Source organism: Solea solea, chromosome 1, assembly GCF_958295425.1.
Source record: "Solea solea chromosome 1, fSolSol10.1, whole genome shotgun sequence".
NCBI classification, from domain to species: Eukaryota; Metazoa; Chordata; class Actinopteri; order Pleuronectiformes; family Soleidae; genus Solea; species Solea solea.
The window spans coordinates 16,731,564-16,758,373 of NC_081134.1; the positions used below are offsets into that span (position 1 = coordinate 16,731,564).

The 26,810-nt window shown below is 39.9% G+C and overlaps 1 protein-coding gene and 1 long non-coding RNA gene across 5 annotated transcripts in view; both read right to left on the reverse strand.

The window, feature by feature from the left end:
- Positions 1-3,496: 3,496 nt before the first annotated feature.
- Positions 3,497-26,810, reverse strand: part of pde1cb (phosphodiesterase 1C, calmodulin-dependent b) — a 97,370-nt gene continuing 74,056 nt past the window's right edge. For 3 of the 4 annotated variants that reach the window (XM_058626304.1, XM_058626320.1, XM_058626330.1), the window contains 12 exons: positions 26,569-26,685; positions 25,916-26,056; positions 23,724-23,824; positions 22,786-22,914; positions 22,274-22,375; positions 19,884-20,004; positions 12,715-12,796; positions 11,877-11,997; positions 8,972-9,141; positions 7,839-8,075; positions 7,067-7,129; positions 3,497-6,899 (listed from right to left, as the gene is read on the reverse strand). In XM_058626304.1, the coding sequence (XP_058482287.1) occupies positions 6,880-6,899; positions 7,067-7,129; positions 7,839-8,075; positions 8,972-9,141; positions 11,877-11,997; positions 12,715-12,796; positions 19,884-20,004; positions 22,274-22,375; positions 22,786-22,914; positions 23,724-23,824; positions 25,916-26,056; positions 26,569-26,685 (1,404 nt within the window). In that variant the 3' untranslated portion in view covers positions 3,497-6,879. The remainder of the gene's footprint in view (positions 6,900-7,066; positions 7,130-7,838; positions 8,076-8,971; positions 9,142-11,876; positions 11,998-12,714; positions 12,797-19,883; positions 20,005-22,273; positions 22,376-22,785; positions 22,915-23,723; positions 23,825-25,915; positions 26,057-26,568; positions 26,686-26,810) is intronic. The other variant, XM_058626312.1, reaches the window with a different exon arrangement.
- On the reverse strand, positions 16,861-18,655 carry LOC131457353 (uncharacterized). The gene is made up of 3 exons (XR_009240004.1): positions 17,551-18,655; positions 17,103-17,261; positions 16,861-16,946 (listed from the first exon to the last, which is right to left on the reverse strand). It is a non-coding gene; the product is annotated as an uncharacterized LOC131457353 (long non-coding RNA).

The window sequence follows — 26,810 nt, forward strand, 5'->3', positions numbered from 1 at the left end:
ACCTTTACTGCCGATGTGGTCGTTTGTTACACAGCAGGAAAATCACAGGTGTAATCAATAAGATTAAGAAACGACTCCAGCTTGTTCCTGGCTCCTGTTATTGAACCTGCTGGTTGACTTTCATGTCGCACTGGGACACTTGATGCACCTGAGCCTTCATTAAAGACATCGGTGTCACCTGTGCTTCTCCTGTGACACATCAACATGTCTGCTGGCGATGATTGATTTGATGGTCTCATGATGTTAATCCTGTTGGATTTGTCAGTGGTGGCAAATAAAAAGAAACAATATAATATACATAAAATACATACTTATTTCTATATCAGCTGGTATATTTCAATAAATAAATTAGGATTAGTTACATTTTATTATAATAATCTGCAGCTGCTGGATTAAAACAAAGTAAACAGAGACAAAATTATGAGTCAAAAAAGGAGAAAACAGTCCAGTAAAAAGGGAAAACATTCACTATCTTCTTATCTCTTATCTTATCTTCACTCCACTCTTACATTCAAAATGTAATGTAATGATATCCATTATTTCACATAAAAGCAAACATTGGAGATAATTATATTATTATTATTATGTTATTATTATTCATAATAATCATAATCACTTTTTCTGAACACACAAACACGCATGATGTTTATAGTTCTATAATTATGATAAAGAGGGACTTTCACTTGCAAATCTTCTTTGTCTGGACATACGAGGAGCCTCCTCTCGACTCAGCATCATCTGCTGAGTGTCACGATGCCGCAGCCATGATCGGGGTCTGCTCTGCTCCTTGTGCCTACCCGAGGTGGTTGCGGTTGGCAGCCTCAACTCGTCACCTTACAGGCTTCCAGAAAGGGAAGCACTTGACTGCCAGCAGAAATTGCTTCCTCCTGTTTGGGGGTCAGCCTGGAGTCAAGATGAGGGAAGCTTGGCTCTTTAAGAGCTGGGCCAATTCCCAAACAAACCAGCAGCTTGTGCCACAGGGGCCTTTGATTCTGGGCTCTCAATCAGTCACTCTAAATAGGGCTCTGTGCTCTTTCCAATGAATAGATGGGCTTTCATTTTTATTAAGCAGCTTGATGTGTAATGTCTACTTTACATGCTGCATGATGGGCTCGTGTGTAGTTAAGTGGTAGAACATGCTGTCACTTGTTGTTAAGTTGGATGACGGAGTCCCAGAAGGCTGGTTACACTGACATGTCACAGTGTCTGAACCAGAGTCAAACTTTATTTTTCAGCCTTACTTTACAGTTGAAAAGATTCATCATTTCACTGATCAATAAATGTAATTGTTGATTAACAGCATACTATTCCAGTGTGTCAAATGGGGAAAAATGCTCTTCTTTACGTGATGATATAAGTTGAGGAAAACAACATATTTGACTATCATTTAGAGAGCAAACAATGACTTCACAAACATCTGATGAAAATAAGCTTTAAATATTTCTGCCATGACCTCTGACCTCCCCCAGGTGTGGTTGTTTTCCTTTGATGAAGGTTCAGAAAGATGCAGATCCTGGCAATTTACGGAGAAGAAGTCTCAAGAATCTAGGTAATGGTGGCACTTAATAAACTGAATAAGAGAACAATGGTAAATCATGAAACAACGAAACTCAACAACAGCAATCAAAAACATCAAATTAATAACAGGAACATTTATTTGTTTTTATTTTGTGCTGCTTTCTTGTTCTGTTTTAAACCAAAAATTATTTTAATAATCTGTAAGAAAACAAAAAACAAAAAACAAAACAAAGTATGAACAGAATAGTGTTTGTGATTTGCCACTGAGGACAGAGACAGAGTCATGGATGAAATCACACCCACCTCCTCCTGATCCTGGAGCCCAGCCCAAGCCAATGGGACAGGAGGTGGGGGCGCAGCACACATAGCGACACATACTCACATACATTATGCATGGGCAAATTGCATTTGCACATGTTGTCTTTCTTATGCCCAAAAAAACACGTTTTCATAACTCGTAACCATGAATCCTGAAGGAGACGAACAAAGCAAGAGTTTATGGATCTGTAAAAACCAAAATGATGGAACCACCGCAGGACAAACATAAACGCTGGAGTTAGCAGCAAAAGAAACTCATTTGCACTTTTTTTTTTTTTTTTTTGCATTTTAATAATGACCAAAACTAAAAGTTCTGTAAATCAACACTGAGCCAGAACAAACAACCCCCCCCCCCCCCCCCCCCCACACACACACACACATCTTACTTTGTTGCCACATCAAACTCCTCACTCGAGCCAAAAATAAGCATTAAACGCTCTTTAAAATACTGTTGATGGCTGTTGGTTACAGGCAGTCCCCATTCTCATGCCTGGCAACGGTCTTTTATGGCGAGGGACCTAATACAAGATTTCTGTTCTAGTGAAAACACAGTGGCCATTGGCACCAAGGAACAGCTGCCGTGTAATTGAATTAACATTTGCCTTCTGCTCAAGCACTCGGCGCAGTGTAGAGAACTCATACGCATCCCTCCACAAGCTCCATCAACCTGCTCATGAATATGCATGATATGTATGTTACAAATGTGTCCTGTGCCCACTGTTTGTGGAGGTGCTTATATGCTGGATAAAGAGCTATATACACTGTCTATGTTGGGACAGTGACATGCAGCACATCAACTCCATGGGTCCATTTGAGAGCAGGATGAGAGCAGTGATGCTGCAGGAACTGCAGTCTTTGATTTGAAGTCTAACAGAGACATCTAGTGGATAACTGCCCGTGTGTCACGTTTATAGCGGTTTAATCACTGCAGGATGACGTTCACTGATTGTAATTAAAATGAACCACTTCTGCTCCTCCGCTGTGTGCAAAAAATTAAACACGCTGGAGGCCTGAATCCAACCTGTGCCACTGACACGGGTTTATTAGCGAGAAAAAGATGCAAAATGAAAACAAAGGAAGCAAAAAAAACATACAATTCAAAAGAATAAAGACACACAACAATAAAAGTGATACAAAACTACAACACAGATTAATACAGTTGCTTTCTTACGTCTATGAAGTGTGAAAGTGTGAAGATCTCTTTGCTTTTTCTCTATCAATTATGTATTTAGATTTTTGTTGCTTGTCACTTACGTGGCTTTCTCAGTCAGACGCAACCTATTCCCCAGTGTAATCTGAGGTATTGTGTGTCCAGAATGTAAATAAAAACATGGATTTCTACTGAGGGAAAAGGAGTAGATGTGAGTCTGTAAAAATGATGACATTATTACAGATTACCAACTGAAGCAGGTTATTAGCTGGTGCTACTTTTTTCATGGCATTTTAGAGAATATTGAAAAGACAAAAATACAAACAAACAGAAAGTAATGTAATGGTATACTGTAAGTAATGGTGTGTAGATAACTTATCATTTTCTAAGAAAGCTAATACAAAACCACAAAGAACATGGCCGTGTTTTCCCCCATATATATATTTATATGTACATGTGTGTATATAAAGTGTGGTGTTATAGAAATGAAGACAGTCAAACATGATCTGAGCCCTTTGAGTCCAGATTTATTGATACAACTGTGCAGTCACAGAGCATGGTGGCACACATGGCCGCCTGGCCGGCATGGGACAGTGACATACACACACACACACACACACACACACACACACACACTCTCTCACACATGCTCATCTATGCATCCACAAACACCCATTCACACGTATTCACTCTGCATCATCAAGGATGGAGAGGAGGATAAACTTTACGTTGGTTTAACTACTGTTACTTCTGTTTGTCCACTCCAGTGTTTTTTTTTTGTTTTTTTTAAATTTCCATACAGTTTGTAATTTGCATGTTTTAAGTGGAGCAAACATGTTCATGATATGTTTTTTTTCCCCAAATCCCAGAATTGTGGTGAGAATTGTTTATCCAGCAGTCCATAGTCATCACTCTCTCTCTCTCTCTCGCTCCCTCTCTCTCTCTCACACACGCACCCACACGCACACACACACTCACACACACACACACACACACACACACACACACACACACACACACACACACACACAAACACTCATCAGATCATATCATACTCTCATTAACATAGCAGGTCACAGTGAGGAGATCAGAAATGCACATAGTGTATTTTTCAGCAGTTACTCCTATTCTCTCTCTTTCTCTTTGTCTCTTTGTCTCTCTCTCTCTCTCTCTCATGCACACGCACAGGCACACACTTTACATCCATCTAACCTCAGTGAGTAGAACAGTTTCAGATCAGTCATTACAGAGTACTTCAGACTAAACGAGGGGGGAAAAAAAAGCAACAAACAAACGACAATCTGTTCCAGAGAAACTGTTACAAAAACACCACGTTTAAAACCAAGTCTTTACATGTCCTAAATACAGCTATGTCTCTGATTATGGTCTGTATAAATTCCTGTTAAATATCCATACAGTTGGCTATCACAGTAGCAAGTGAAAGAGCAAACTACAAGACTGTACACGTGTTGGTCCCTCGGTGCAGAAAACGCTGCCTTATACCAAGTGTCAGGCAGACGTTTGTGAGGGTGTGAGGATAGGTTTAGTTTTTCTCCTTCTAATTAGTAGTTTAATTGGCTTTGACTGTTACATTGTTTATAATTTTGAACTATTTTGTCTGAGCTGGTGGATTAAAACACAGTGAACAGATACACAAAGGAGAGACAAAAATATAGAAAAAAGAAGTTAAACACTACATGCTGAAGACAAAAAAGGGGGCGAAAACTGTCCAGTAAAAAGGGAAAACATACACTATAGAGCACAACGACCACCCAAAAATTGACCTTTTATAAATGAAAAAGAGAGCAAAAATATACCGTTATAAACACTAACCGCTGACTTTACAAGTTTTCCCGACAGTGTCTAAAACGAGTCTTTCCACAAGACTCCTTCAGTGTGAAACAATGAAAGATTTGAACCGCGCCTGGATCGGCACAGACTCAAATGACATCATCTTTCCCTACAGGTGAACGGTGTGGAAATGGAAAGGAAAATGTTGAGGCACACATTCAGTCAGCTGGCTTGCTAACCACCGACTGCATTTTGTTTTAGGTAGAAAGTAGCATTCTATGTATGACAAACTACGCTATGTCCCAGCGTGATACTAGAGTTCCTGTTGAGAATATAAAAAATGGGGAATGTGTGTTAAAAACAAAGTGGTAAAAAAAGAAAAATTGTTCATACATCCTACAACTTTACATACAGATTTAGGTGATCACCAATTTTTAACCCCTATATATACATATATATATATCTATATATGTATATATACTATACATATTAGAATAGGTACTGTATACATATGTGTTGTATACTTTAAAATAATATGCCAAGAACAAGATCTTGGCACGATAAATGTAGGGGAATTTCTACAAAATACAAGTGCACAATTTTCAGAGAAAGCATACCTATAATAATTATGCAAATACTGCCAAAAATCCTTGTTTTTCCTGTCTTCCTCCTACACATAGTAAGTACACAGTAAAAGCCAAACTAGCATTGCAGGGGTCAATATGTTTCATATGCACAGTAGGCAATATTTGCATCTTCTATACACAACATTACAAGCCTTAAAAACCTGGCACACAGCCAAGAAGCAGATACAGTTTGGACTTGGATGCGTCACATAAGCACGATGGATTCAGCTGGCTAATAGGTGTACGAGCACACTGTAAACACATCGATTAAACATCACACCGACAGCGGACCGGGAACCCGCTCTAACGTAACTGTACGGCGGAAATGAAACAACATACAGTATATCAGATTTTTCTCTAATGCAGCGACAGTGCTGACGTATTTGCTACAACACACATAAGAAGGCATCGAGAAGAAGAAGTCCTTTGACAAAGAAATGACATACGTGTGAGCATAAGTAGACACGTCGAGTGCATGATTCATATATGGGACGAATGCAAAACAAGTGTTACAAAAGAAAATAAAGGTAAACAAAACCGATTGTATAGATTAAGAAACCTTCAATGCATTTAAGAGTGTGATATGTCTGATATATGCAAGCGTTGCATTCTAGTTTTTGGACAATTTCCACTATTTTATCTTACACGATATAAAAAAAAATAATATTTGGATTGTGGAATCATAGCATTTCTACTCCTTCTCTGATCGATAGATTTACAAACTTTTAACTATGTACAGTGGAGGCGAAACAAAAAACACAAAACGACAATATAAACTTGGCTGCGAGGAACAGAAATGCATTAAAATCACACATAATGAAAGGGAAAGAACTGAGAAAGTAAACATTAGAGAGGGGAAACATTTGCAACAGCTGGTGCAGTAGTCTCTCATATATGCGAGACACATCCCCCAGCAAATAAGCACTTTTATATTAACTTTAACGGACTAAAAATACATTATTACATGTTTAGAAATAAACTAAAAGTAAACTAAAAGTAGCCTTTTCTTTGTGATACTAAAATCTGACAAATGAATGCAGGAACGAGGGGAAAAATAAAGTGAGACTTGGCGCAATGGCTACATGTCTGGTTGTGTTAAGCAAAATGATTGACAAACAAACAACAACAAGGGTTACATCAGTCTCTCAAAGGCTCCTCTCAACTCCGTCTATCATATTCAGGTCATTAAATCCTACGTCTCATATTGATCACTAAGCAGGGCCAGAGGAATAATGCACGTGGGTAGAGCCGTTCACTCTGAACACAAGAGCACTGGAGTATAAATGCAGGAAAAGTAAAAACGGTTGCTCTCAATGACATAAAACAAAAAAAATGGAAGTGATGGTGTGAGTTTCTTGGTGTCCTGTAGAGGGCGACACAGTCCAAGTGATGGCCTTCCACTCTGATGTTAACTGTGAGTGAGCTTCTCCCAATCGACATTTCACAGACATGTTCAGCATGCCGGTGTTGTGGCGATTACTCCATCTCCACCTCTGCTGTGTGGGGGAAAATGATCAATATTCAGGGAAGATTGAATGTAAATGGAGAGACATAAATAAGCAGTGTTGTTTCTGAGATATAAATATAGGGAGAGAACATGGAAACACTGGTTTCATACCTGAGCTGTTTTGTTTTTGTGTGTCAGAAGCAGAAATAAACTCACCATCGACACTTTTGTTCTTGTTTTCTTCATCCTCTGGAGATTCAGCCCCCTCTGAAAACTCACCTGACGAGTCAACATAGTCGGGTTATTTGTCAGACTAAAGCTTATGTTAGTAAACAAACATGCACACTAATGGAAGAATCCTCTCTGCTTTTCATGGGCTTTTTAAAACTTCTTAAACTCCACTCAACCAGCACTCAGTCAGTGAGTCATTCATTACAGTCCAATGAATTCAAGACAATTCAGTTCTTCATCAAAATAATAAGTGACAATTTCTATTCAAGGGATAAATAATCTTCTGTTCTGTTCTTCGAAAAAGGGTGTTCATGAAATGACAGGTACAGAAATCTTGTAATGTTATGTTAATTTTTAAAAATAGCACATATTTGGCAGCATGACGTCTCGTGATTCTAGTGAATAAAACATATAGTTGAAGCTTCCCCGACAGTACATTGACATTTGGACTAACATATATATCAAAAATAAGGTTATAATTACCAGAATATTTACTGATGGAAATAATCATTATTGGGGTAACAATGATAATGGTCATCATTACTATTATAATGATTCTTGTGTCAGACCGACCAAATGTTTTGTAAACACTTCTCTCCTATGGTGATGACATTACTTATGCTTGTTGTGGCATCTCTGAATTATTTATGAGTGTTAATGAAATAAATATATAAACTAATAATAGAATGAAACATGTCCTGCTGTGGGGTGACAGGCTTAAAGTGATATATATATATAGATATAGATAGATATATACCGTTATGCAGAGGAGGAGGATTGTTGTGTGTTGTGCTCCTAGGTTGTTCTCCCTCCTCTGTTTCCTCTGTGTTAGCATCTGCTGGTCTGCTGACCTCTGCTGACTCCAGAGATTCCCCCTCCAGTTTGTCTTCCTTTGGTTCAGGCTGTTGGGATTCTGCGTGGACCTCCTGGGGCTCCACGGTGTCGTCCTGCTTGACTTGCTCTTCCGCTTCCTTTTTGGCTCTTTCCTCGGCCTCTGAGGTCACACAGAGCAAAACTGAACATGTTAAAACTGTAGAGTATAACTTTTACATATAGATCAAAGTCTATTAGCTCCACATGACTCTCTGTGTCCCTCAGGAAAGCAGTATTTAGATCAGTGGTTCTCAAACACTGGGTCGAGACCCACAGATGGTTCAGAGGAGATCATTATTTGGTCGCCAAACAATCAGACTTTTCCTAACCTTTTATTTAAGACTTATGTGTATATGTTTTACATGTCGTAGAAATAAGTAATTTACCCATTTAAAATGTTATTAGATGTTTCAAATATAGCTTTAAATTTGCTCTCGTCATGACTTATATGATGACTTGGGTCACAACAGTTTAGAAAGTGCAAAAGTGTCTCCCCATATAGAACGTTTAGTAAACACTGGTTTAGATCCTTGCGCTCATAAAGTGAGGCGACTTCTAACAGGTTGGGGTATAGACTGAAAGAAAAGCCTGCAAAAAAAACTACTAATTAAGAAACCTGGTCTTTCATTGACAAAATAAACACTTCATGTCCTTAAGCGCTGCTGAATACACATAAAAGACTCAAAACTATCAGAACGGACAGTCTTTTTTCAAAGTTTACAAATAATATTTCATAATTTCTGAATCAAAAACACACGTCACCCAAAGTTAAACACTGTAGCTTTAACACATTTATCAGCACCAGTGGATTTTTTATTTTATATACCAGTAAAGTGTTCAGTGTCTACTGTAATATCCATCAATAAGGTCAGTCGATATCTCTTTCTGAGTAGGCTTATGAATTGCAGCTTTATGCGCCAATTTTGTTCGGGGAATCTCATGATGTGTCCAGAATCAGTTTTACCACCACTTTGACGTCCACATGGTTTACAGAGTCATACACTATGTAAACTGTACCTTTAGCAGCCTGAGTTTTCCACCTTTCCCTGTTCTGGTAGACCTCGTCGTTCCACAGGGACTTAAAGTTCTTCATGTCCACCGACAGCAGAGAGCTCTGGCCTGACGAGCTGCTTTCGGGGCTCTTCCCACTGTGCCTCTTGGCTTCATCTGAGCTAATACTGTTCAGACTGGAAATGTAAATATCAAAAACCAAGAGAAGAAGGGAGTTCAGTTAGAAGAGTCTGTAAGTATGCTGGAGCAGCTCAGTGAGGCGCTAAAGGCTAACATGAGTAATGTGCTGAAAACAAGTAGCCTAATGTTTACTATGTTCAGATAAAGACAGACACTTAACATTCTATATAAGTACATAAATGAATTCATTCATTCACTGTCTACCACTTGAGGGTCAAGGGTCACATGAGGGTAACATAGTTAACCTCTGCATGTTTTTTCGGACTGTGGGAGGAAACCAGAGACTGCCGCACACATGGGGTGAACATGACGACTCAGAAAACATAATCGACTCCCAGTTCTTAGCAACAGTGAATAATATGCATTGTACAAGTGAGCAGATGTGTAATAACATGAAGATGCAGAGATTTGCTTTGTGGTTTATCTTCTTACTGCGTCGCTAATGTGAAGTGTAGCTCAGACTGTCAGCTTGCACTTACTAAACTAAATGAAGGGATGAGTGAACTTGTCTCTGGGACTCGGCCTCAGAAAACAGTTAAATAATGTGGTTTGTTGTTTAGGGGTTTTCAACACCGAGACATAATTAGAGTCAGAGTGACTCGCACTCTCTGAGGAATCCGAGGCAATTAAGGCACTTAAAAACCATTAGTGCCTGATTGCCGCAATCTGTATCAAAACTCATACTCCCCCTCGGAGTCATAACTCACCCACTACAGGCATAATATACAAATTTTGACATTCAGTGTGACTTATCATTATCTCCAGTGTCTGATGTAAATAAATGCCCATCAATCCACTTCCAAATCAGAAGACGCAGCTCCTTAAAGCTCGAACAATCAAGTTTTCTTGAGTATCGCAGCATTGATGTGCTGTTTGTGCGTAATTGGAAACAGGATGGCTATCATTTGGCGTGATTTAGAGACAAAAAAATGAAGACACTCAGCAAAGAACCAAAACTATATAGTAGGGAGGAGGGGGCCACAGCTGTCCAACAATGTAGGAATTCTACTCTAATCTGTTCTATAGATTGAACATAAATGTCAAGGGTATCTTCATTTGGATATATAATATTCATTCATTCATTTACTACCACTTTATCCTACTGTACACATGAGGGTTGTGGGGGGACCTGGAACCAATGCCAGTTGTCCCAAACATATTGAGATGAGTGTCCAATTAAACTCTGTGGGAGAAAAGCATAATACCCCACTGTACATGGGAAGAAACACCACACAAAAAGGCCCTCAACCAACCTGGGATTCAAACCAGCAACCTGTGAGGCAACAGTGCTAGCCACAACCCCGCCACGTGACCCAAATATATAACATTTCAAAGTAAAATCCTCAAACTATGAAGGGGGCTTTGAGAGACGTGAGTATGGGAGCACACTTACGAGTCCTCAAGTGTTATTAAATTTAATAGGGTCACTCCATCTTATGATGTGAGGGACATAAATGTCTTTCATGGCAATCACTCCACTTGTCATAAGACATTTAAACCACAAATATCAACCGCTTGGTGGCACTTTAGGGAACTTCATGTGATTACCAAAGTAATTAAAGCAAAGTGTGCCGGAGCCATAAATGTCACTATTTTCACTGCAACTCAACCAATAATTTTTGGAGATATTAAAAAACGGTGGCCCTAGAGTCACATCATAGGCTTGGACAAAGAAAAACACAAGCTTACAGACTGGAGATTGAGATAAGAGAAAGGAGAGACAGGTGGATAAACTGAGTGAGCAGACGTAGGCACCCTTACACCTGGCATTTTCTGTGATCGATTGCAATCAGATAGCGCCTGACCACTTGTCAGTACAGTTGTAAATACACCCGAGGACGGATTGTTATCCGATACAGGTGTTTGAAATCAGCTCTAAATGAGATAAAAGAAAAACTATCCAAGGAAACCTGTAAGCAGCCAAGTGTGTTTGTAGACAAGGAGGCTGCACAGGCAGCATCACTTTCTGCGGTTTCCACTCAGTTAACTTCGACTAGAGGCTCTCTGAGTGATGCTAATGACTGCTGCTGAGAATGGGAGAACGTTATATTGACGTGCAGGTGCAACAGGAGACTCCCCGAACGCTGCTTTATTTTCTTATCATCTTACTTAACAGTGAATCAACCTGACAGACACAAAGTTTTTGAGAATGAACTTCCTCTGAATAGCTTAAATATCAACAATGCAAGAGCAACTGTCTCATTGAAGTGCTCTCAAACGTCCCCTTTCTTTCACTGCACAAGTATTGAGTCAATTAATTAAGCTAGTGGAGACAAAAATCACTGCATTTTGTACTCTGAGAGGCTACTGTGTACGCCTATCCAGCACTGACGCCCACACTCAGCGAGGCAAGTCTGAGTAGCGTCTCTAAAATATCAATTTCAAGGTGTGTGGCTCCGCCTGATGAAAGGTGGAGACATTTACACGCACAGAAACGGATTACTCATGGAAGACTCATCTGCTGTTTTCAACACTTTCATTAGATATGCTGTTATTGCGGAGGAGCTGTTGAGCTTTAATCACGTCACCAAGCGTGTACTTCCTCAGAAGGATGAGAGGTGAAGGGTGGAAAACAGTGCATTCGCCATCCCCGATTAACCAGACTTGCAGACTGAGTAATTAAAATTTACTCTGATTTACATAAAGTCACTCACTTCCATCTAATCACTTCTGCAGTATAACTTTTTTTTTAAATCGGTAAATAATCTAAACAGGCAGTGCTGTAGCTCACCTGGAGCGTCGGAAGCCAGCAAAATCAGAATGGTGAGCCTCGTCGATGAGCGGCGTGACAATCCGCTCCATCATGTCTGTCAGCACGGTGAAGGTGGGAACCACGATGAAGTCTATGAAACCTGGCGACAATGGCATTAGCAGATTCACGACACAGAGTCATCACATACATATTTATATTCCCCAGTGAAGAGCTTATGCAGAGTGGGAAAGCGTTTTCCAAAACCTATTATAAAATCTCAGTTACTTATGAAATCTAGTCTGCAGATGTTAACACTGTCAGGCCAGGATTAAATAACATCCTCCTGCTGTCAAGGTTGTGTGGACGTGGGATCTTTTACTTTTCTTTTACTTTTAAATATCCAGTTTTTGGCCATAGACTGAATATAAAAAAAGCGCAATTCCCATTGTGAATCTTGGAGATTTGCAATTTGACTGGTGCCATGACAGCTTTTGAGCTCACAGCTGTCCTATTGAAAGTAAAATGAACTGAAATGGGAAGATAAATTGTAAAATTGAACATTATGTTCCACTGAAGAAGAACTGAATCTAGTGATTAAGACCATTCACTCTTCAGAAAAATGTCCACCGTTGTTATAAATCAATTGAGAAGGAGGCTCATTTTATATGGACTTCCATTTCAACCAGCGTAGTCCCTGTCCGTTGTGGCTAATTGCTACTTGTGTCCTACTTCCTAGGCTTCACTTTTCAAACCAAAGGCAACATCTATGTACATGCATGTATGGAAATGCAACAAATGTTATGTCGAAAAGCAATTTTGGGTCCTTTTCAGGTGTGTACAGGCTACGTAAATATGTGAGAAGGAAGTAGGCACTAACCGATTTGAGACTGCGCCACCAGTGTTGATTTTCTGTCACAGAGTGGTGAGAACGGCAGCCCGAGCTCTGCTTCTTTGTCCCCCTAGAAATAAGAAGTCAAAAATCATTCTCATTCTTAGGTTTCTAGAGAAAAATGTTCCCTACCCTTCAGGCATACACACTCACTCGTCCCAATCGCTCATGAACACACATGAACACAATGGCTTTACGTCACCACACACCATATGCTCACACTTCTCGGAACAGGCTTTGGATTTGTCTGGCTCCTGCCTCAAGTGGTTTTTGGGCCACAAATGTGTTTCATTTTCCCTTCTGGTTTGTGACAAACAGATGAGATTTGGAGTCGGGAGGCAGTATTCTTCGGAGAAGCTTTTATTGGCAATTCACATCTCGGGAGACAAAGGCCTCCTGAAAGCAGCCACAATAACAATAGCGCTGATAATGAGGACAATGTGGATTAATAATAGAAGAGATGAAAGCCAGTGAAATGTCTGTCCTTCTTATTGTCATTTACTCTCACACAATATTATAAATAATACATAATAAATGCATTGTTTTACTTAAGAGCTAATGTTCTACAATTTAATCTTCCATGGCACTCTTCATGGCAAGATTTTTTGAAAGTGACAAGAGCAGAGGGTCTGCAATTATATTAGATTATTCATGACTGCATATTTTACTGGTGTTTACTGGTATGAGAGTAGATGTACGCCAAAGCATCATATAAGGACAATCATTCACTAATATCATCACTAATTTGTTTGTTACTCTGCATCTATGCAAACGAAACTTGACAATCCGTTTTCAACAGCACTGAAAGGAGCAGCTGGAAGCAAAGCTGAAGAAAAAGACATTAATCAACAGTGTTTGGTCTAATTGTCATCTCAAGAAGAAAAATTGTCCTATCCAGACTCTTCGGCTCCAGCAGACTCACATCAGAGGTCAAGATTGAACTGTGAATCTCAACTTTTGAGGCTGTATAGTCGTGTCTTAAAGTACACGTTCAGACAAGAAAACACAATCTGAAATGACAGCAACTAAATGGACCTTGCAGTGAGATTTATCAACGACATAAATGATGTCTGCGTTGTATTCAGATGTTTCACTCGACTGCCGTGCTTCAGGGCATGCTCGATTAATGGCCTGCTTTACTAGAACACTTTAAAGGCGACAAAGACCGGAAGCTCCAATTAACGCTGCGTTTGTGTGTGTATCTGCATCATTACCTCGTTTATGAAACCCTGAAGTTTCAGAACAAACAGTTCAGCCACTGCTGAGAAAATAGTGTTGTATTGTTGTCCTGGGCTCTGCCAAGCGGATCTGCACTTCCCGAAGCTGATGATGTCATCAGAAATCCTCAACACTCCTCTCACCACCGTAGCTCCTCCTGGTGCGGGCACTACTCCGGGCACATCCGGTTGCGTAAATTCAACCGCAGAAGAAGAACTAGTCTCGTTGTAGCTGCTGAGCATATCGGTTGAGAACATGTCTTCGAAAAAAAGATCAGTTTGCTCTGTTCTGGGTTGTAGTAAACAAGGACAGACGCTCCACAAGCTCCCCACCAATGAGCAAACAAAAGCTCAGTGGATATTGTTCATTTTTGATGGGAATGTGCCTGCTACATTTCCCAAAATTCTCCATGTATGTGGCAACCACTTCACGGAGGATTGTTACACAAACTTCGCGCAATACAAAGCAGGGCACAGCACCACACTTCGCCTCAAAGAAGGAGCAGTACCTACAATACATGCTGGATTACCTGCAGCACAAGTAAGTATTTCAAACAGTAATACTGTCTTTGTGTGCTCGTTCTGCCGTTTAGCATTAGCGATAGCCGGCTACATGCTAAGCTACACGCGTTCGCTCGTGTTTCAATTGCGTGTATGGGTATGGTAAACACGGCTGTATTGTGGGTGACTAACCGGGGAGCACAGAGCTAAGCAGGCTAATCGCTGTAGAAGTTTGGGACCGTGTTCGCTCGTTTCAGTTGCGTGTATGCGTCTCTCCATGCCGGTAAACACGGTTGTATTGTGGGTGACTAACCGGGGAGCACAGAGCTAAGCAGGCTAATCGCTGTAGAAGTTTGGGACCGTGTTCGCTCGTTTCAATTGCGTGTATGCGTCTCTCCATGCCGATAAACACGGCTGTATTTTGGGTGACTATCCGGGGAGCACAGAGCTAAGCAGGCTAATCGCTGTAGAAGTTTGGGACCGTGTTCGCTCGTTTCAATTGCGTGCATGTGTCTCTCTCACTTGTAAACACAACGTTATTCAGGCGGTGTTGGAAACGTGTGTTTATGTTAAAGTAGGGAACAAGTTATAGTCGAATTGGGGCAGATTCAGGAAAGTTAATGAAGTAGAAAGCCAGTCTTTTGAGCATGATCTGTATTATTGTTTTAACCTTTACTATTTTCCATACCAGGATCGTTTTATCCACACGGGCACACAAACAGAAGCTCCAAGTGTGAGAACATGTGCCACTCAACTGTCAATTGGGACCTTGAAAGCACACGTGCACAGCCAAAGTAAGTAGAATTGAAATTTCATAAGAACCAAATTATTGAAGAGCATGAAATGTTCACACATTGTATCTACTCCATAGGGACCCAGACACCAGTGTTGTCACATGAGACTGCTGGCACACAAACCACACTACCGGAGTACATGTTTTCATCCACACCTATAAAGGTGCCAGGGTTTGGACCACAAAAAAGAGCACGTGTTGAGTCAGAGGAGGAAGAGGGATTCACCTCACCAGAGTCAATGTACAGTTATCTGCTGCTACATATTTCACTGGTGCATCCTTCATCCAGCTGGAAAAGGTATTACTATTAATGTTTTGTCGTCCAAATCATATGACACTTGCGACCAATAAACAATTACTAAACACTGTTTGTATTATTGTTATGTTAGCTATGCCGCGCCTTGCAGCTCCAGATTTCTCATTATGACACCTTCCGGAAACATGCAAGGAAATACCTGGAACCTGCAATCGTCCACAAGTGGAAGAGTGACCAGCAGGTCCTTTTCTCCACATTGAAACCGGGGGGGGAAAGTTCAAGTTGCAGGAGACATGCGTGCAGATTCTCCAGGTAATGAAAAAAATCAGACCATCATCAAAATCATAAATACCACTTGTAAACATAAAAAAAATATCAATCACTAGTTTTTTTCAAGAAATGAATTCATATTGTTCTGTTTACTTCAGGGCACTCTGCAAAATTTGGGAGCTATTCCTTGATGCACATGGACAGCAACAAAATTTTGGACCTCCAGCTAGTTCAGGTGTGTAGGATTCTCGTGACATTTTACTTTGAAGAAAGATATGTTTTTAATTTGTTGCCTCTACTTTGTGTTTGCAATTCTCTCAACAGAGCAATGAAGTGGGTGGTAGCTACCACATGGAAAAGGAGGGACTACGACGAAGTCTGTACTACAGTGCAACGTCCTCAACATCGGGCCCAGAGAAGGTGGCAAAGTGGACATCATGACCGTTGGAACTAAAAATCAAAACAAGACTGTCTCATTGATTGGAATCTTTATATTGCATAGGTTGTACCTTGCATCCATGCATCACAACGAAAATTCCAGCCGTGAGCAGGCAACAACAGCTTTAGGCCAAGCTGTCTACAGAGTGTCGTATTCGAAGGCCAAGAAGGGAGAACCCACCGCAAAGCCGGTCAAAACAGACCCCACGTACAGTAAGTCACTAAAATGTTTTATTTACATTGAATAAAATGTTTTACAAATACTGACAAACTTTTTTTGGCTTTTTTTTCTTTCTTATTAACTTAAATTAACACCTAACACAACAAATAACACATTCAAATTTAAATAGCTGAAAATGTAATGACACAGTAAAGAAATTACTGTCTGAATGTAATGTCATGGTTCTCTGTTACATTTTAAAGACTATGTGGCTGAATTGATGAGGCTGGTGTTCGAGGAGGTGATGGAGGACCCAGAGTCTTTCGCTGAGGACATGAGGAAGATCGCCATCCCAGAGACCCTGTCAGCCCAGTATGACAGACCCTCAAAGGAGGAAGTCATTGCCTCACACGTGACCCGCTTCAGTCAAGGGGTGGGCGGAAGCCAACATATTGTCCAGCCAGATCAGGAAACTCCTGGCGTTTCCGGCACACGGCACACGACGGGATGACAACTCGTACACGTCGTCCCAAATATCCCCAGCACCAGCTGACAAAGCTGCGGTATGCTAAATGCCGGTAGCGACTGGAAAGTGGATAGAAATGTAAAAAAATTAAATGCTGCTCTTGCACTGTGCACATTTTGTGTAAAAAGTTTTTATTAAACATTTCTAAGACACAATTCTTTTATCACTTATGTGTGTTATGATTTAAATATGCCTCTTATTTGTATGTTACATACATACTCGTGTATTGTTCTTCCCCGCAAAGGCCCATAGTCTGCCCGGTAGATGTTGTTCATGTTCTGCAGTGTGTATGGGTTCAAACAGTTAGGCTCCAGGCCTGGATGGTAGATCATGCATGTTGGTGTGTCCGGAAGTTCATTCATTCTTCGGATAACCTAAAAAGGGGCAGAGCAATACTGTTACAGTAATGGCATAGAGTAATTAGGTGAAAATAGCTGGATCACTCAAAAAAGTGATGGATTATTACTGTAAAAAGGTTGGTACAATCATAGTTACAGACAGGATTAAAGAAAATGGAGCTACATTATAGGGCACTGGCCTAATTACAGGATTGAAAATAGTTAAATTTGTACTACATTGCTTTATAAAAAAATAAATCTAAACTAACATTTACTAATCCATTATTTTACAACACTTAGTTATTGCTTATGGGCAAAATAATACCATAAGTGTTTCTCTACAGCAGACGTTCTCCCCTTCTGTGGGCATCGTCATGCAGTTCCCACAAGTGCACCTTCCAGAGATACAGTATTGTGTATGAAAAGTACAGTAACACATTTCATAGATTCAAGAGTTCTATTCATCAGTTACTCATATTACGTACAGGGGAACAAAACTACTTTCATTACAGTCCCACCAGATATCTACACAAAATGTTAAAATGAGCGTTTCACCAAACAGCAAGTGATAAAATCTAAATAGAAAACAAAAAGACATGTACAGGTATTGCTGTAGCTTATACTTAGAAAAAATGGTGGGGGGAAGGGCGGGTTATCAAGCCTCAACCAGTGTCTCCCTACAATTAACCACATACAGTATTGGGAATATACACAGAGAAAACATTACCATTCTGAGGCGTCCTGCAGCAGTCTTTGTTGTGGAGGTGTTTCACTTGCGACAGTATCTTCTGTCTCTGGGTCAGACTCCGGGTCAAATGTGTAAGGGATTACGGCGCGGGGTCGTGACACAGCCATTTAACAATGTTTTGATAATGACGAGCAGAGCATCAATCGTGCCAGAGGGAGAGCTGCGTATCTGATTTATTTGATTTCTGGCTCTAATAACAAAAAAGCAATTAAGACTGTCAATGTTTGGTCTTCCTTTTCTTTTTTTAATAACTCATCAGCTACCCTGGCAAAGTTTTATTTCTCCTGTTTTTGCTCTGTTTGTTCACTAATGTAATATGTTTCTTTCTTCACTTTTGTAATGTAACCGTATTTCAATAAAGTTGTTTAAAAAAAAAAAAAAAAAAAAAGAGCTGCGTATCTGAGAGCTGACGTTCTAAACACGTCACTTCCAGGTACCTGGCCAATCACAGGAAAGTGGGAAAGCTCTCGTTGGCTGGCCAATCACAACACAGTCCACGTTCTGGGGGGGTGGTTTTGGTCTGAAACAGCGCGGCTGACGAGAGCGTCAGTGAGGAGATATTTTGATCGGCTCGTTTGCAGCGATTAGAAGGTTTTGAACCATGAAAACAAGTTAATATATGTAAGTAGACCTCCATAACTAACATATATGTGTGATACAAGCATTCGATGTCGCCTTTAATAGACTGGTGCCATCATGTATTTGTTTCATCTGTCAACTCTCCTTCCACGACATCTCTCCTGTTTCTTTCTGAAACGGTGCTAAGAGAGTAGAACTCTGCAGACAGTTATCCATTCACTACCTATCTTAGACCACAACACACATGTTTTTAGATAAAGCTTCTTGTCTATCGTGACTAAATGTCTTAAAATCTCACTTTATCACAGAAAGGAGAACACAGCTTACAGCTGCAGAGACAAATCTAAGACTACTACAACCAAATACAGCTCGAGCAGGGACAGCCAACAACCACATGGTTCTTGCACTTTTATTGGGGGAAACTCACTTCCAGTGTACTAGTATACAAGCACTAGCTGCGAATTGATTTACTGAATAAAGTTTGCCGGCATATGCTAGAACAGATGCCCTTGTGTCATCATGTTAGTATTAAGTCTTTTCTTGTTGATGTTCTACATCACATACCAAAACAACCTTTTGTAGCCCTTTAACTTTAAAATATGAAATTCTTTAAGCTGACAGAGCATACCCTTGGCTTCCTCGTCAGTCTAAACAAGTACTAGCCTGAACTTCACCGTGTTTGTCTTGCTGTTGTTGGTGTCTTCCTTTTTTTCTATAGGTCAAAACCTGCAAGAGGGAACTGTGGTAGGCCAGTTTGAATTCAACTGAACATCCACCGGCTACCGATTTATCCTCTTCATGAGGGTCGCAGGGGCTGTTATCCCAGCTGACATAGGGAGAAAAACAACCATTCACTCTCACGCTCATCATTTAACCTTTGCATGTTTTTTTGGGGGGGGGGGGGGAGAAGTGGAATATCCAGAGAAAACCCTCCCACACACAGGACATGCAAACTCAATGCAGAAAGACCCTTGTTCTGACCGTTTTGCTGCAAGGCAACAATGCTAACCACTAATCTAACTTGTGACCCCAACTGAAAATATATATCTTGCAATTATAATTTGACTCCCAACCCCATTATTTGAGTTACTCCAATTTTTTTTAGAAGTTTCAAACAATTTCAGTTGGACATATTTATATATTTACATACATTTGTACAGCTTGACACAATAATTCAATTATTTTTCTAATGTCATGATAATGTACTGAGTATCTGACTTTGAAAAAAAAAACTGTGCACTATATTATTAAGGTGTTTCTAATGTTTGGATGGACATGATATTATTGGGTATATATGGGTAGCATGGTTTAATTTAGCTGTATCCTCTCACCTGTCTGAAGAACTCCTCGAGTAATGAAGTGGTCCAGCGATGGTGGAGGTCCCAGCTCTTGGCCGGATGGCTGATGTCGGCTGTGTGAAGCAGCAGGGACAGCGCTTTGGGCTTGTCAATGCTAAAAAAAAAAAAAAAAAAAAGTGTATACAAAATCGTTCAAGGCCATTAATGAGTACTGTGAATATGTTATTTTGTGAAAGGTGACATCCACCTGCCTTTTAACGTTTCACAAAATGAATGTGAAAGAATAAACGACAAATTGACCTCCAAGTAAACTGAATGCATCACTCAGCGGTGAGCAATCGTCGGTCTGTTAATCAGCGTCTGATTAGTCAATGTTCTGGCAAAATAAGCACTGTCACTGTAAAATACCAAGTGGAGGAAAAAACATCTGAGAAATACTCCAGGTACAGAGAGTCCCTGATGGTCTGTTCAGTAGAAAATGAAAAAAATGGAAAAAAAAAATGTGGCACAGCTGTAAATGAGTCGACAGCAATCTGTCCACAAAAATTGACTTTCAGTGCAAGAAGAGAACAATAAAAGATGGGGAACTTCATTTTCAATATAGTCCAGGCCATGAGTCTTTGAATTATAATATACTGTGTGTGTGTGGATTACAAAGATTTGGAAATTTGCAAATGAACACAAATACACATACCCAAACACGGAAAACAGAAACACATCTCCATGTTTAAAAAAAGGTGTCTCCTCACGCTGCCTCTAATCAGTTTTTCGCTCTGAAACAGTGTGAAGATGCATCATCTCACCTCATCAGACACCAGTGGCGTTGGAGCCACCACACAATAACCATATCAAAATATCGTGTGTAATGGGCCGACGCATGACTGGACATCGTCGGCGCAATATGGAAAACAGACGCACAAATGAAAACATGCAGCGCAAGGTTAAACAGAGGTGAGAGGCTCACATTTCCTCCTACTGCATTTGTGGCAGATTGGATCTTAAAGTGCACTCTAAGCAGGCCTGGAGCGGACTGGTTTAAATTACTTTACATTATAGAGTCTTTTCAGCATTAGCGCTTCCGGCCGACTGCAATCTCTCAATAATGTGCGTGTGTGTGTGTGTGATAGAGAGAGAGAGAGTGTGTGCGTGCATACAACAGTGGACCTGCAGGTCATTATTTACTCAACAGCAGTGGTGCTGAAGCAGGATTTAGCTTTATACATAAATATGTTCAGTAAAACATATTAGCCACTTATGTTTTTCCATTACATGTCCTCCTGCTTCTATCTTCCTCAAAGTTAGAAGCGGGGGAGGGGAGGGGTCTCATCCTCTGAGGCGAGATTGGTTTAGATTAGTGAACTGCTGAGCCTTGGAGGTATAACAGGTGGACCTCAGATTGCACTATAAAGATGATTCTAATTACCTAAATTCATTGAAACATACAGTATAATCTTTTGGCTAAAAGGGTTGCACAGTCTTGCTCATGTGCAAATCTAAGCCAAAGAAGGGAGCTTATTTTTTGCTGTACATTTACCTTTGAGTGTTGGATTTCAAAAATCGCATTAGGATCGAACTCACAGACAAACGTCGATCCTCTACCACCATGACAGTATTTGCTTAGACGTCTGACCCTTATTTCCTGGACGGACTCAGATATTTGATACTTTCACTTGAATTCTGGACCTCAAAAGCAAAGCTATCTCGTCCTTCTTCATGAAGCAGAATTTTAAAGCACAACATCTTCTTACCACATCTTTTACATTACATTACATGTCATTTAGCAGACGCTTTTATCCAAAGCGACTTACAATAAGTGCATTTAAACATTTGGGTACAAATAAGAGCTAGAAGTAAGAAAGAGCTTCAAGTAAGCCAAACTATGACGTGCTAGTCAAAAGTGCGATGTATAAGTTTTTTTTTTTAATTTTTTCCGTCGTTGACTTAGTCAAGGTAGAGTCGGAAGAAATGTGTCCTTAAAACATTATATATCTACAACATAAAAGGTAATTGTTTGTAATTTGACTAATTGTTGCAGCTCGAAGAAACACGTTATATTTGCAGACTTGTGATTACGTTGTTATTGCACTTGATAATAGAGCCAATTAAAACAAGTGTAAAGTGTTCTTCCACTTGGGAAAAATTTATCAACAAATGCAGCCATGTAGAAGGAAGTCTGTAGGTTGGAAGTGGGAAACCCACTCTCCATTTTTGATTCTCCTTGAGTCTCCTTTGCTTGAGCACATTTTTGATTTGTCAATCCACAACATAAATATTTATCGTGCCTCTCTTCAGGGCAGGGTTAATTGGGTTGTAAACAGTGGGAGGTTAATAAACTGGAGCTTATTGTGGGGTTAATGGAGGTTTAAATTGCTGTGGTGAGGACGGGGGGTGGGCAAACTGCAGTAAGGGTAAAAGCAACTGACCCCTCAGGTTGTTGCAGGAAGTTCTTCATGGCTTTAACCTGCTGGAAATGGCAGGACATATCCGTAGCCAGCACCATCTCCACCACCAGAGCTCGCAGCTCCCTGGACCAAAACAAAAGGGGAGAAAAAAAGAAAGAAAAAGCAGGATAAAAAAAAAAAACCATGAGCCATGTGCTGTATAACAAACTGTCAAACCGGTGATAAAAGCCAAGTCATTTTGGAAGTCGCTAAAGTAAATGAAAGCACAGCTTTTGAGAGCTATTTATAAAATCTGTTTGACAAATCCCAGCTTTGAAACTGTCTCCTTAAATGTATTACCACACATAACACTTCCATTCAGTGCAAAATTGTCAGACCTTGAAGGTACAGTTATTTCTTGTCAGACTTGTACGTCTGATTGATCGTATAAGCCTCTGCCTGTTCTCGACTACACCTCTGAATTTGATATCCTTTCCCTGTCACTCAGCTCTTTCATCTGTGAGCTGTGGTACTGAGCTCTCTGCCTCTCTGACCTCCAGTCATCCTTGGACAGATTGTAGAGGATGTTCATCTCGTCGTCGTCCTGCAGCAGACGGTAGGCTGCGCTGACATGGTGACTCTCCAACACTGAGCGGTCATTATACAGGATCGCTGTGTCTGACCTGCCAGTCAAAGAGAGAGCAGAGCTTTTTCACTGGTTTATAATGAAAAAAACAACACCTTCTACTTCTTTTTTACATTTCTCATTTAATTATGAGGGCCATGGAATAAAAAAAGGAAAAATGAATTTCTTTGTGCACACTGAATGTTTTTACTTTATTCAAGGATTTGTAAAATAATTTTTTTCATCATGCACATTAACCTTAGAGACTGCTTGTAAATCTGCTGTTGTCAGCATCAGGAAAGGAGAGAGATATTTTTGCTGAAAACTACATCTGATCAGAAGGAAAGAACCACACATGCAAGGAAGAGGTGGCCACATTCATGCTAAATGAAATAGCAAATAGATACTGATGGTGAAATCTCCATGCAGCTATTACCGTCCAACAAATCCCTGGAACTTTCAATTTCAAAAACCATGATGGTCAAATCACAAAAACTCGACTTAACAACCCGAGTATTCATTTTGCAAATGGAAGACTATGTCCAGTTTTATACACAGTCTCTGTAGAGGTATATATACTTTATTCCTGGTAAGCACTTTCATGGTCAGTACAGGGTCATTTTGTTTGTCATTTTTAAATATGTGAAAGGAAAGAAAAACATCAAAACAAAACAAGAGAATTTATTCCCAGGCTGTGCATAAATGGACATTATAAACTTGAGAGTTAATTTAGATTTTTTTGTCCTGCCCCAGCATTATTACTGCACCGCAGGGACTCTCAAAATGAATATGAAGCCCCCATGCTGCAAATGAAAACATTGATCGGGTGAGTCAGTGCCATGCATTTTTGATTTTATGATCCATTACCTTGTCTGAATGTGGAAGTTGTTTGTTGTCCCCGTGTGCTCGTAATCGTGCACTGCCGCCGCAAAGATCATGGCAAAGATCTCCAGCTCAGTCAACCAATGCTAGAGGCGGAGGAGAAGAGAGGAGGGGAGGAAGCGGGTGGTGGGGGGTAGGTCAAGATAAGGAGGAGGATATCAAGAGGAGAATGTGGAAGAAGGTTGGGTGTTGAGGAGGGGGAGGCAATGAGATGGAAAAGGCAGAGACATTGATGGGAAAGAAGGGAGGGGAAGTAATGAACACAAGCAAAAAATGAACAGAAATTACAGAAGAGAAATGAGAAGCCAGTGAATGGAAAGAAGGAGGATTGCAGTGAATGGTACATCATGTCACAAAGATGGGGGGGTAAAAAAAAAAAGAAAGTGATATAAAGGATCCAGAGGGAGGTATTTGGCATAAGGAATACATTACCATTGGGGATGGAGTGAAACAAATGGGGAGGAAATGGGAAGGAAATGGAGGAGGAAATGGAGGAGGAAAGGTCAGAAAACCTAAAAGAAAACTTTGCGAAGACAAGCATCACATTTTAAACAATCGCTTTAACACTTGTCACTCTTCTTTCCCTTGCAGATTGTGTTTGTCAGTGCCACCTGTCAGAGAGCGACACTACAAATCACAACAGTAAGGTGCTATTGACACTATTATTTCAAATTTTTTGAGATTTCTGCTTTCTTAATGAGCTTTTAATGACAAGAGGGTTGCAACACATTGTTGATTGATCTCCCAATTATTATAATTTTTTTTTATTTATTTTTTATGAGAAATGTAATTGAAGATGTATGATGTGTTCAAGTTTCCTATTTTTGACCAATAAATGAATAAAACATAAATTTCACATGCTAATTTGGCCTAAGTTTCTCTTTAACTGATTGTTAATACTGAACATTACATACAGGAGTAGATGATTTGCATTATATCAGCAGGAGCTATGACTGTTGTTTTAAACAAACATCTGGTTGTGTTAGCAGTGTCTTTGTAACATTGTTCTTTAATTTTAAAATAAACACAATTTATAAAGTAAGTAAAATGACATACTTATACAGTAACACATTCCCTAATATCTCTTAGTTAAACCATGTGTGTAAATAACAACAGCAGCCGGCAGCTAGCCTATCTTAGCACAAAGAATGAAAGAAGCTAGCCTGTTTAGCTTTAACCAACATTTAGCCCTGCAAGTTTTGTTTGTTTTGATATGTTTGTTGTTTTGCCTAAATTAATTAGTTTTGAATTAATTTTATGAACAGCAATAGCAAAGCTATATGGTCTATGTTTAATTTTTCTTTTGCTAAGTTTAGCTATTGTGTTGTAGCTTCATAATTATTGTTAATATTATTATATAACAACTTGCTGAAACATTTCAACAGTGCAAATAACACAAAGACTGTCATTTAACACAACAAAGAAAAATCGTATTTAACAACAGTCAAAAAAAAACATGAAAATGAACATGTTTAACCTGTTGTGTGCAGCATCAGCACACCTGAGAGTAGACATTTTCCTCAGAGATCTGAATGCACTCACGCACACAGAGTGGGGATTTAGCTCAGTAAGCCAGTCGATATTTGATGACTAATCAAAAGCAGGAGCTTGTGGACTCATTAACAATGGGGTGATGGGTACAAATGCACAATCCATCCCTCAGCATATTTCCTTGTGGGCCCTCTTTATGAATGACCTGTTGATTGTTGATTTAATGAAGTCTAGAGGGCCTCCAAAATGATAGATGCTATTCTGGCACTCACTCAGGAGCCCATGTTTCTGGCTGTAATGTGGTTTACTCTGTAAGGCACTGCCCAGAGAAATACACCACGTTGACAGCTGTTGCAGCCACCATATTAGGGTGATTAAATAAAAACAGTGGGAATCAGGGTGGGCAGCTGGTTGGGGACCGTGAACTCAGTATTTATTTATTTTTTTATAAATAAATGCAGAATCAAAAAAATGCCTTATGTCACTCCAGTGGGGTGGAGTAAAATATAAGACACTAAATTAAAAACAAAACAAAAATCTGGATCACTGTTCTCAAACCAGACTAGGGTTGGTTTTCATAGATGTCTTCTTTTTACTTTTCAGCTGACAGAGCAAATCACGTGGACACATTTTTGAGTTTCTGTAATGGCCATGCTGGTAACATATATGTATTAAAGTGTACTCACCACCATGCCAGTCTTAAGAAGCAAAAAATGTACAGTCTGCGTGACATCAGCAGCATGCATCAGGTTGTGGTAGGGGTTTTTATGTTTGCTGTAACCAACTTCCAGGGCCTCAACGAATGACACCACTGCAGAGATGGGAATCTAATGGCAGACAAATCCACACATTAAAAACACTGCAAGGAGTAACAAAGTTACCTGACCATTTAAATGATCAGCGTATGCCGTTTCAGTGCATGCACAGCCCCCTCTGTGGCTCAGTGAGATGTCATAAAATAACGGGTTGTGAATCATTTCAGCTACTGCGATTAATTGTCTGTGTCGGCTTCGCTGCCTGTGTCATTTACTCTCTGAAGTTGGCCCTTCAAGTGTAGAGTCCTCAGCTAAAAGATGCTGTAGAAAATGAGCTTTAACTGTATTGGACATGATTGAGTATGTTCAACCTCCACTCATGTTATATGGTAATTGCTGAATTGCAACAACATAATCCATCTCTTAAGAAGAAGAGGGAGAGGTGAGTTTGCTCACGTCCACTAGAGCAAACGTGTGTATGTTATCATCTGTACTGAATATGGTTATATTGTCTCTAATGACATAAAACAAAAGTAGGCCTATACCAGTGACTATACTATGTTATTACCATGTGACTTCTTTACCTTGAAGCGGTTAATGAGGTCGTATCTTGTGAGTAATTCATAGAATATGAATTTAAGTGCATGTTCCCCACTGGCCTCGTTTAGAGCGAACACATCAAATGACCACTTGTCAACATTCTGTGTAAGAAAGAAAAGATGTTAGTAATGATGCACTTGTCCTCAAATAGTCCATTCATTTCTCCCAGCAGAAAAAAACCCAAAACAATGATGTGACAGAAACAATCTCCTTGCGCTGTTCTGCA